Here is a 13,061-nt window from a genome sequence, read left to right as displayed (position 1 = left end):
ATGCAGCCGAGATATTAAAGCTGTCATTGGAATTGACACACTGATCAAAGCACCTGGAACGCAATGATGTTTTGAAGAGAAGCTGTGCTTTCTCTTTCTTTCTGCCTTACCAGAGCTCTGGTGACTCTTCTGTAAGATGTATTCATGTGTTTCTCCATCATTTACTCTTTTCAACATTTTACACTGTTTACTTAATGCAACAGGTTAACCTTCAGAAAAACTCTTAATGAAGAAAAAGATTAAAAGATGTTTGAAATTCAGAGATTTGGTGTTTAGAAAAAATATGTAAATTTACAAATCAGTAAACAGATAAAGCTACTTTTTAGTTAATAAGTGGACATCTTTGGGATTTTTGTTTTCCCTCATGCATTTCACGTGTCCTAGATGACAGGTTTTACTAGCAATGGTTCAATCCATGAAAGCTGAGTATTGGAGCTAGTATGTACATATGCATTTATACACCTATATATACATATAAGATACATATATATGCCTATACACACACACATATATGCACACATTTCTTATATATACACAAATATATGTATATATACATATACATCTAAACACACACCCCTTCAGAGACCCAAATGTAATAGAGCATTTAATCAAAGCACAAGAGGAGGCAGGATATATATGGATTTGTAGATCTGAAGATCAGTCACTGACCCGGCAAGTAACTTCTTTTTCTTTGACTATTTGTGAACATATGCTCTCCTTGGATGCGAGTCATGTGTGGGACTATACCACAAACACACAAGCACAAAGTAATGCATCATTCACAAATTGCAGACGTTTCATATCTAAGCATTTCTGCAACAGGACTGAATCCAAAACATTAATACTACAGGAAAGTTCATTGGAAAGGCAATTTAACAGACTAGAAGATCTTTTTCCTAACACGCTTTCCCAAATTATCCTGTGTTATTTGCTAAACAGAGAAAACAATATCACTTGTGCTCCCAGTGAATTTCCCATTAGGACCCAGATGTGAGAAGGGCAAATATGCAGGCTGTGGTTATCCAGCCATCACAGACACAGACACAGCTCTACCCCAACAGTTCAAGCCCCACCCTTTCATTTTAGAGATGCATAGCAGAGCTGATTGGGAAAACATATTTTTCAAGTACAGTGGAAACAAGAGTGCCCGATTTTGACACAGCTGGAATTTCTGGTGCTGCCAAGGGTCTTTCAACCACCTCCAAGTACTCCATAACATGGAGCTAGGAAATACTGTGAGGGCTTCAAAGACCAAAACATAAAAGCCTGCTCTGCTTGATTCAATTCTGGGACTTCAGGCCATATCTTCCAAATAATGATGTTTCTGCTATAACCAGTTGGTTATTAGCTATTCTGCAATAGGAAGAGGTCTGTCTCCCTCCTCATCTCTTACTGTATCTGGGTTTAACCTCCAAAAGCCATCCAAGCTTTATGGCTTGAGAAAACTGCATGGCTGCACATTCAGTACCAACAAAGCCACAGGCAGAGCAGTCAGAAGGGCTAACATAAGGGTCTTGCCAAAAACACAGCTCATACAAGCACTTTGTCATCCACTTCTGTGCAAAGTCAACCAGGATTGCTCATACAACCGCTGTGAGGCGTATATAGGCTAAGCCACCCAGGCAACGTGAAGCAAATACAGAGAACCTGCGCCCTGGACCTGGCTGGCGGTGGTGGGGTAAGAGCAGCAGGCAGGCAGGGACACACAGCTGGTCACACCTTACCCTGCTGCTCTATCTTTAACCATGCCAATTTCTCCAATGACAGTCTTACCTCAGCCCCTGCAGAAACATCAGGTTATAATATGGGGGAAAAAATTCATTAATGGTAAAAAGGTTTTGGTTTCTGTAAGATAGATATTCCTGTCTAGTCTATCCGCTTCAAGTGCAGGTGGATGCCACGCACAGCACTGACGGCCCCACCAAGCGTCAAGTTATTTTTCTTCAGTTCACTCTGAATGGAGTAGAGCAAATGGGTAACATTCAAACATGTAGCTATAGAAGAAACCTGTATCAGCGATTTACGTTCATCAAAGTAATGAGTTAAGAGTTCAGAGAAAGAGCATTTTCTGCGATTACCTTCCCTTAATCACTAATCAGAAACACTAGTTGTTTATCAGAAAGCTGACTCTCATGTAACTTTGGCTGCCCACAGATAGCAAGCACACTTTTTCTCTCAAACACTACTTTTTCTTTCCCCTCCAACCCCCACCCCCGCCACTCCTGATTTTGCATTCCTCCCTATACGGTTCTTTCTGCTAGGAAACATTTGATTACATCTTCCTTTGATCTTCAGAGTTTTCTTTAAATTCTGCCTGGATTTTTTTGGCTCTGGATTCTTGAATTTACCATTTCCATGAATCATGAATTCAGAGATGCATGAACAACCTTACTTGATAGACTGTCTATTATGTTAGCTCTCACTTTCCTCTGTTATCTTACATGTTGTCAAATCAGACTTCACATTATGTCACAGCTACTCTTTCTGAATGGTTAATTTTTCACTGGAAGTTACACAGATGGGCAATTATTTTAAGGCTTGAATACCTGCCAACAATTGTAGTGGCATGAAGCCGATCCCCAAAGCCCACACAAACACAGAGAACACCAAAAACACAAGACAACACTGAATGTAAATTATACCAATTTTTATGGATGGCAGAGTTAAAATGAAAATTTTTCACACTATTAAAAAAGCCTTCAATCACTACAAGTATATAATTCTGTATATATGAATATGCAAAATTGCACATTTTAAACCCCCAAAGAATAACTAGAGCGAACCAAACCAACTTAAAGAATAAAGGGAGTTTATTTATTTATGTATTTTAAGATAAGCATAGTACTAATGGGAGGAGTAGGGTAACCATCCTTTAAAGTCCTCCTGTATGTATCTATAATAATGAACAAAGTATAAGCACTACTCTTCAAGAAGAGATGTCACCTAGAGAAGTGGGAAGTGGGTCACTTTCCATGTCCTCTAGGTTGACAGCAGAATGGCCAGTGACTAATAATTCCTCTGTTAACTATCTGCTACCCATACACAGAAACTGGGACAAGAAATATGGGGCATTTCACATAAGCTACCAGAAAACTGTCCATGCACTGCGGCCGCCTCCTGTTGATGGCACACATTGATTCTGCATCCTGCCACTGCTATTGCTGCTGTAAGGGTGCAACGTGGTCCCACCTACAGAACAGCCCAAGGCCGAACTGAGATAAAAAGAAGTCACCAAGTTTACATCTATGTCCACCATGGACAAATATAACACTACACATACAAGAGCTTACCTAAGTATACAGAGTCGTACAGCACTCAGCCAAGCCTAGTACTGATAAAATTGCCTGCTGCCTTCCCCTTTCTCCCTGTATAAGCCCCACAAAGTTTTTGTCAATTTTCCAAAATTCTTAAGCAAACCACCAGAGGCCCCAAAAAATGCACATCGAGAATTATGGCTTATTGGTTTGCACAGGATGAAACAAAACAGTGATAATAAGGATAAAACAAGACAGCAATCTAAATCAGGCTTTCAACAGAAAGCATTGCCATAAAGTGGTCCATGTTTCAAGGTCCTCATGGAGAAGGCTTTGATTTCCTGAAGAATCATTTACAGAGAGACACGAACATTTGGTTCCAAATCCATAAATAATTAAAGAAGTTAATAATTAAATACATCAGCCAGTTTTGTCTGAAAAGAAAATTTAGAAACTGTTGCAAGCACTTCTTCAATGACGTTGACTTTCTCAAGCATAGTACAGACTTGACTTTCTCAAGCATAGTACAGACTTCCCTCCTCTTTTTGTATTCCTTCTCCAAATGGAGTGATGCTAAAGTGAAAAATGGAGCACGTGATGTTCCACAGCAGACCCAGAAAAGGCCGGGTGCTGAGCCACAAATTTCTGAAGGACTGTTCATGTTACCAGGACTTTCATGCATACTCTAGCAGTCAATATCACCAAGTGTCATCTCCATAAAATACATAATAGTAGAGTAAAAAGGAAAGAGAGTTCAGGCAAACTGTAAGTATTTCTGAACAGGACAAATCCTGCTATTATTTGAATCACATGAAATAAATAATTTTCATGATTATAAAATAATTTTATGTTTATTTTTCCCCACATGATTCTCTTTCCTTTTCTCCACTTCTTTTCTTCAACTTTAGAGAATGCATGACCTTACCTATAGTCTCTCCCTCTGTTACCTGTTTTCCTACAAACCCCAGATTCAGTCACAGACTTCTCAGTAATATGCAAGTGTTCAAATTGGTCTGCTCAGAACGAAGAGAAAAATTCCACAAAAGCCTTAATTTTAATTTATTCAAAAGCTTCTTCTTGCACTTGGGTAAAAAAAAAAATACTGTAACAGTCATCTAATGTTTTACTTCATTATCAAACAGGTCATGCTTGCAGTGAGGAAATTCTGACATTGATTTCAGGCACATGAAATTGTGTGTTCATACATGGACACATCATGACCAGTCCTGGAGATCTGTAAAGATCCTTCTCAGCATGAGCGTCCTACTAACCAATTATAGTCCATGAGTAAAGAAGAAAGGAATGAGAAAGGGAAGGGACACACTGGAACCTGTCAGTTAGCCATTTATGATTAACAAGGCCAACCATAACAATACGTTCCAGTGCCAAGTTTTAAAATTTCATTTCAATAAACTAATTTAAATAGATGCTGCTGCAGAATAGCTGACTTCATAAACCACACACAGTTCTGATTTCAGAGCATGCAATAATTAAAGATATGTTTGGTAGCTGCTGCAGAGATTTCTTATTTCCAATAGGAGCGGAGTTAATTAGCCTCTGGCTTTCCAAAAACATTAAGAATGAGGAACAGACTTCTAGACTGTGGTGATTTGACTACATGCTAAAACTTTAAAACTGATTTATTAAAGCAGCTTATCTATTTACCATCACATGAAGTACCAAAAGCACGTTAACGTTCGACACTTCACAGAGGAAGGACAGACTGTTCCTCTCGCTCACGGCTACTTCACCCAAACATAGTCCCCAGACTTGAGTGGAGGTATTAATGATGGTGTCAGTCAGACTGCAAAGGGAGGGAAAACTATACATCTCGCAGAACCATGAGCTCTGTTAATGAATTCACACAACAGATAGCAAAATGAACAGTAGCCAGCACAGAGATAGGTGGCATGAGAAAAAGCAGTGTACTATAGGGGAAATCAGGCATGTGACAAAGAACTAAAAAAAATTCATCAGGAATTAATGGGAACTCTTCTTCTATTGCTCCCATTCAAATCAACGCAGAAGGGCTCCCTGAACAGATTGCTAACAGGATAGCGCTGGCCTTACAACTAGGTGACTATTAATTGCTACCTGGACTGAGAAAGATTCTCCATTATTTTAGTACTTGAAAGAGAACTGGGTTAGCAACCTCCATATAATTAGTTTCCTAACAAGAGAAAGGATTTCAGGCGTAGGATGCCTGAGGAGGAGGGAGAGAGGAGGGCTCACTTTTTTTGTTGTTGTTGTTCATTCGTTTGTTCTCTTTTCTCTCTGGTGACCTCCCCCTTATTTTCCAACGCTGTAAGGGAGAAATTATCATTAATGGCATAATGCATGTTATTATTCATTAGCATTGCTTTTCTTATGTTAACCTATCCTATCATGCTGATTTCCACCATTCTGTCAGAGATACTCACTACATATAAATATATATGTATATAAATTGCCATGACAGCCTTCCTGCAAACAAAACCTGCTACTACAGCTGACCGTAAAATTTCCATTAAAACATTTCTCTACTTGAGTATGTCTTTCAAGGCACTGTGCTTTTGCTAAATATCATTGACTAATTTAAAATAACACTCAAAGTGTTTTTTCTTAAATCAAAATATTTTACGTCTGTTGAAAAACACATTTTACTTCGCTCACTCATGAGTGTTCCCAACTGTCATGGTTTAACCCCAGCCAGCAACTAAGCACCACGCAGCCGCTCACTCACTCTCCCCCCACCCCGTGGGATGGGGGAGGAAATTGGGGGAAAAAGAAGCAAAACCCGCGGGTTGAGATAAGAATGATTTAATAGAACAGAAAAGAAGAAACTAATAATGGTAATGATAACACTGATAAAATGACAACAGCAATAATGAAAGGATTGGAAATCTACAAATGATGTGCAGTGCAATTGCTCACCACCCCCCGATCGACACCCAGTTAGACCCCGAGCGGCGATTCCCCACCCCCACCCCCCAGTTCCTATACTAGATGGGACGTCCCATGGTATGGAATACACCGTTGGCCAGTTTGGGTCAGCTGCCCTGGCTGTGTCAACTTCTTGTGCCCCTCCAGCTTTCTCGCTGGCTGGGCACGAGAAGCTGAAAAATCCTTGACTTTAGTCTAAACACTACTTAGCAACGACTGAAAACATCAGTGTGTTATCAACATTCTTCACATACTGAACTCAAAACACAGCACTGTACCAGCTACTAGGAAGACAGTTAACTCTATCCCAGCTGAAACTAGGACACCAATAGTCATCCATACCATCACTGATAGCAGACTTCCACTGATAGCCCAGAATGACAAGATACCACAATCACTTGACTATTTCAGCTGAGTATTTAGACTGTATGACAGCATCAAGCACATCATGAGCTGCTACTACTTTCATGACACTAATAATCTAAAAATTAAATAAACATCAAAATTAATTTGGTGCTGAAGAAAAAAGTTAAATTTTCTCAAGTTAAGTCTTACATATTATATCATCTCCGATTTGCAGTGGGGTTTGGAAATATTTGTTTTGCAAACATGAAATCAATTCAAAGTGCCTTGTCCCTCTCGTTATGCTGCTTGAGCTTCTCTCATTCACCAGAGCAGAACCCTCCATGGCTCCACCAGCAGCTTATCCCATCTCAGATATGACTGTCCACCCTTATAGAAAAACCAAAGCTCCAGCCCCACAGCAACTGTTTTCTCTCTTTTGAGATGAGGGCCTACATAAGAGAATTATCCTCTAAATCTATGTACAGACACACAAGGCATGTGTGGAAGTAACTTCAGTCCTCACTTGTTAGGCTTCTCCAACACAACAGCAAAAATATTTTACCACATACTCTAAATGACTAATGCCACTCAACCATGAAAGTCCTCTTGTAGAATTCTGGAGAGGTAACAATAACGTTTGGGATGAACAGCTATTACCATATTTTATAGCCAGCTGTTTATAAGTCTCTCTGGTCTACTGGACATCTCAGTGTCTTTCAAACCTCAGAAATCTTCCAAGACTTCATTTCATAATCCCTAAAGTATGTTATTCCAGGAGTTGTTACACTTACTAGCACTGAAGAAAAAAGAAAAAAAAGAAAGAAAGAAAAAAAAAGACAGAGATAAGAAAATAAAGAGTCAGAAAAAGCAAAAGAAGAAGAACAAGAAGAAGAAAAAAAAAATAATCTTGTTTCATTCAGATAAATGTCAGCATTACATTGCCAAACAGCCTGAAATTTCGGAACCGCAGGACAATGAAACCTGAATGACAAGGGGAAACACTGCTGGCGTACCAACATTTTGCTGTCCCCTATTTCACCTCCCTGGATGGCAAGAAGCCTTTAGCCTACTGTGCTGAAATTTGAATGGAAAACTTTTTTCTGCCAAATCCCAGCATCTGTAAAATCAAAGACAAACCTGAAGAACTTGGATGTCATTGCGTACTGATTGTCAATGCTATCAAAAGATAGCATATACTTCTAAGCTCTTTGGTCTGAGAAAGTTACTATGGTAGAATTTCTCCATACGGAGAGTTTATGAGAGCTTCCGGTAAGCACTGGCAAGATTTTCCTGTAGAACATATACAGGCTCCTCTATCACATAAAAGTTTTGAATTAATGACACAACGATATTTTATAAAGGAGACAAAACCTATTTCATCTTCCATCTTTCGTGGCAAAAGTTGTCTTTTCTAATTTAAGTACTTCATTCAGTGATCAGGAACTACATTGCCATTAGCTGAATTTCACATAAGTGCAGACAGATCGGTGCCGCAGATATCTCAACTTTTACCATTATTGTCTAAAGTTCCCACCAATGCACACTCTTTCTCCAGACTATGTAGACATTCGTCTGATCACCCCGTGGGACTCGGCACAGGGTCCACCATACCCTGGGCCACAGAGCACTGACACCAATATGAGGATGCTGCAAATGGCGTTTATTCAACTGCGTCACGCCCTTATATACTGCCTGTCGGTCATCCCGCCTCCCTTAACCCTTCTCTTTCCGTACATCGCGAGATCTTCCGAGCGCCAATCCCTACAAGACTAGTTAACAAAACAAACCCCAAACCAAAAGCCCTGGCTTTTTCTCTCCCTTTTTTTGTCTCATAAGAAGAGAAAGTTGCTACAAATGATACTCTCCTGCAATGAATCAAACAGTGAATGCAGAAAGACACCACAAAGCTAAAGTGCATGTGTGAAAGAAGCAGCATTTCTTTTTCTTTCTAAGACCCTAATTATCTTTCTAAATACTGTCTAAAAGCGCCACTTTTAGGCTCCTTGCATTTTTTATAAGAAAAATACTCTGTGAAAATGTGATCCTGTAAGCAGCAATTCTAATTTATATAGCAGAAGGCTTTCAATGCCTTTTAAAGCTGTGTTCATTTAAAGGCCGGTCAGCTCACTCCCGCTTTGACTCTCTCTAGAGGGGAAAATGGATTCCCATTAACAATTCTCAGGCTGCAAGAAATCTCTGACCTATGCACAGGGTTTAGCAAGGTCTGCTTTCTTTGCAACAGCTACAGATGGGGGCAATCCTCAAGAGTCTTGCTCCTACTGTTCTCTTCTTATGAAGGAACCCTTTGCATCTCCTCTGCTTTTTGTCATCCAAAATACAGCTCTCACCAATAAACAGAGGAATGAGACATCTAACTTTTATTTAAATGTTTGGGTTTTTTCTCCAAACACAAGGCCAGAATATGAGGATTGAATCTAGTAAGGTTTAACGGTGAAGACGACACCACCACGTAATCCCTCTTGGTAAAAGTTAGTGAGGTACTAGAAAAAAAGAGCCAAGAAAATTCTTGAAGGGCGGCAGGGAACGGGCTCTTCATACAGAGACACTCCGTGATCTTTAAAATATAATCTGAACCACGAATATAAACAGAGCCCTTCAATAATATATATATGCCACATCACCACCATCACTACTTACTCACTTGAAGGCTAAACTTTTGTGTACAGTTCTGATCCTGTATCAGCCCAACATAACACCGATGTTAATGGTGCTCCTCCAATTACATTTGTATTATGGAAATTAAGGGTGCAAATTTTCCTTAAAGAAGTAATAGGTATGATGTCGTTTCTGTAACACATATGGTTTGTTTGGAGCATGGTTTTTTTTCCCCTTTTTATCTCATTAAAAGATCTACAATCTTTCCTTCTCATGAGGTAGAATCTGGAGACTTCCTTTTAATAGAAGAGATTGAACTGTCTCCTATAAATATTGTTTCTACTATATCCACATGATCTCAGGTAATGGCTATAATAGAAAAGACAATGAAAAATAATGGATGAGCTTATTTTAAGTACAGGAGGCTTTGTCTTACCAGTTTATAGCCAGAGGATACCATAAAATAAAATAATCCCTTAAAAATGCCAGTCCACAAAAGTAGTCAATAGACATCACGATAAGCACTTGCTAATCGATAGTGATAAGTCAGTACAATTTAGCTAACAGATGTTTCTTCCACTACCGTTTTTGTAATACCTAACTCACTAGTATAAACATATCCAGCCAATGCTGTAAATAAGAAAGCTGCTTAGTGGATTATATGGCAGTAGGATGAAGAAATGAGACAGCACCATACTATCCCTTACTACTCATGTCAAAATCTGTTCTATGTTTTGCAAAAGGAAGATATGCTGTAACGCTGGAGCATACAATTATTTTAAAAAGGTACAAAAATAAAATATTTCGAAAAATCTGATTATTTTAGAAGAATTGTACCTGCTCACTAAAAAAAGGCCTTCCCTAACTGGAAAACAAGTGGTAAGAGGAAAAAAAATTGTAAAATTGAAAATTATGGTTAGTAAAGACAAAACATGAAATGTATACACTCATGAGATTGCTAAGCTGTACAAAAAAGATTAATTTCAGGCAATCATCTGGAGTACCTGGAAAACTAATGGTATATCCTATATGTATTTTATTGCTCACATTTAACCATTACATGAAGTCTTCAAGCTTTATTCAATGTATACTGCAGATAATAAGCACTTGGGCAAACCCCCTTATTTTTATATGAGGCGGGAGGACATGTGGAGAACCGACACTCCTTGTCAAAGGCAGCTGAACACTGCAGCACTCTGACGTGCTTTCAGAGAGTGCAGAAGAACGCCAGCTCCTGGAGAAAGGGGACATCTGAGTAACCACAGCTTTGACTTCTTTAACAAAGGGGAAGAGAAAAAATAAGAAAGGAAAAATTATTTACCAGACATTTGCTTCAAATAAATTGACCTGAAATGGAAACACACTCAGGTTGATCTTTTTTTAAGCATATTCAAATACTTTCACAGCAGAAAACTTATCTGTGCATGCAGACTTCAGGAACAAAAAACTTCTTTGTTAGGTATAAACTCAGGCTGCAAGAACAAGCTTCCTTTGCCTTTGACAAATGCAGTTGTTCCTTACTCCTATCCATTCCCACATGGTGCTGTAGAAGATCCTAGCCCCATCACTGTGCTCATGCCATCTGTCTCTTTGGGCTCACCTTGGTTTCCCCTTTCCTCTTCACTCAGACACAAGCTCCTTAACTGCCAAGGCGCTCACTGGCCTATTCTCTTTTCTCTCTAAATCCCTGACGTTTTGTTCCCCAGTTCGCCAATGATAGTGAGGTCCTTTGCTTATTTGTTATATTTTCAAATCTGCACTCTCAGGTGTACCTCAAGGAGCAACAGTTCGCTTTCTAGGGCTTTGCTATCACCCTTTAACACACTGACCAGTGCCGTGTCTCCCTGCATTCTCCAAAGGACAGGATGGGTCACAAGTATCTTCAGCTGTTCCCCTTCTCTCAGGCCCACTTCAAGTAATATTGTTATTTCTTTTATTTATTGTTTCTCATCTTGGTGGATTCTAAGCTTCTAACACAAGAAATCTGTTTTTAAAGCCTGCTCTCTTTAAAGCATCAAATGAAATTCAAGGTCTCGGAGACAACTGCAGGCAGGGATCTCGGCTTGTTGCTGCAGATGTAAGATACTTAGTTCTGTCACAAAGCCAGCAGGTTTTAATATCTGCATAACTTCATTGCCAAAACAGAGAATACCTGTGATTTCTCAGACACCTAATAGGTTAGGAAGGGGTTTGCTGGAGTGCTCATTTTTAAAAAGTTAATTAGTCATCCATTTTCAACTTGGACATTTGGGACAGTCAAGGGCACAGGTTCTAGCCATGGAAGGTATCACCTACTCTCCAGAAATGAAGGCCATGGTCAAGCATCCTGACATCGCCAAGCCTTCAGCACTAACAGAGGAGCCTGTCTGTGCAATACAGCTATGAGGGAGAGAGCTCCTTGACAAATTTATGAGCAACATCAGTATCCCTGCCTACAGTGGGCAAGAAACACTCATCCAATTTGCCTTCCCCTCTAAAACCACAGCACAATATAAACACATGAAACCCCTTCAAATAAAATAAAGCCCCTCCAAGTACACCTGCCTCTCTGGAAAAGTTGAAAGAGCAAATCACATTAGTGAGGATATTAGTTGCCTGAAGCAAGATTAGTTAACTAATTTGAGAGCCACATGAGGTGCTCTGTGCATCTAAAACAACCTCGGAGGCTGAGCAGACAGGACACGGACACAGGACCTGACAGAAACCAGCAACTGGAGGCCAGGTGGGACACACAACACCATCTCCAGTGGCAGTGGATGCTTAGGCTCACACTGCAGCATCTAGCCCCTAACATGTTACTCAAAGTTTTCAAGTGCTGCAACAAGAGGAAATAAAGAACCTCTGAAGTAAAAGAAGGGCTCTGTAATAAGGCTGTCATCCCTCACCTACTGTGCAGCAAAAGGGCAATGTTTCAAAGAAATCTTAACATGGATGGGCCTCTGCACTTTGTGTCTGGCTGCTCTGATCACAAGAATTCAGGTTTCTTGTATATTTTAATGGCTTTTTTCAATAGCGTAGCAATGCTTCAGATACTGACTCCACCGTATACCTTTAACAGAACTCCTGAACCATGCAAATATGAACACTAATGCAACCAAAAGTTATTTTTCTTTTATTTCATTCCCACACCCTCCTAGATGACTCCCTAAAATTAGACACTGAGGAGCAGAGACCGGGACATGTGGTGTTTCCTGGTCTCTCAGTCCCTGCAAGTATGCCTATGTTGGGTGCAGTAGAGAGGGAGATAAGGCAATTCTTCAGATGCATTATAAATTACTCTGGAGTAACAAGGCAAAGGTGAAAGTAAATTCCTCCGAAACTTAAACAGATGTGCAAAGATACCATTTATAATATTTTAGTGATAACATCTTCCACATTTTAACACTCTCCCAGTTAACTGAGGAAATGAGTCTTTTATCACGCAGTTGACAACTGAAGGTGCTTCATGAATGACAATTTTTAGAAAAAACATGAGTTATATCTGAAACACAATAGACCCCAAATCCCAAAAATATTCACTGACTTTTCACTGCTGACAATTATATTTTTTTTAAAGAGAGTTCTAAAATCAGTTCCTATAATTCCCTATTATAGGAGGGAAAACAAAATCAATGTTTTTGAGAAATGTTTAATCATTCTGGTTTGTTTGTTTACTGGGTGGGGTGTACAGTGGTATTAACTGGCTTTTAGTCAATTCAATATAACTACTATGGCAACAGTTGCATTGCTTCATATCACGCAGTCTTGGATGAAAAAATAAAACCAGCACCTCCTTCTTCTATCCCTGCACTTTGATCTTCTTGGAGGTGGACTTAAAAGCCTCTGCTTCGCAGATTTCCATGCCAGTGAGCCTATGCATATAAGATTTCTACCTGATTGAGAAGATTTTTCCTATTTACAATTGATCTAGTAAAAGCATTTTGC

The 13,061-nt window shown here is 39.5% G+C and overlaps 1 protein-coding gene across 5 annotated transcripts in view; it reads right to left on the bottom strand.

Moving 5' to 3' along the window:
* SMYD3 (SET and MYND domain containing 3) overlaps positions 1-13,061 on the bottom strand; it is a 442,190-nt gene that overhangs the window by 286,687 nt on the left and 142,442 nt on the right. Inside the window, exon 1 of one of the 5 annotated variants that reach the window (XM_049830861.1) lies at positions 9,574-9,732. The exons of the other annotated variants lie outside the window; for them this stretch is intronic. Coding sequence (XP_049686818.1) covers positions 9,574-9,597 — 24 coding nt within the window. The 5' untranslated portion in view covers positions 9,598-9,732. Of the gene's footprint in view, positions 1-9,573; positions 9,733-13,061 lie in introns of those variants that run through there. 5 annotated transcript variants of the gene reach the window in all.

The sequence above is a fragment of the Accipiter gentilis genome, chromosome 28, assembly GCF_929443795.1.
Source record: "Accipiter gentilis chromosome 28, bAccGen1.1, whole genome shotgun sequence".
In the NCBI taxonomy this organism is placed as follows: domain Eukaryota; kingdom Metazoa; phylum Chordata; class Aves; order Accipitriformes; family Accipitridae; genus Astur; species Astur gentilis.
The sequence above is the reverse complement of the archived record's forward strand: the minus strand, read 5'-3'. Positions and strand labels throughout refer to the sequence as shown.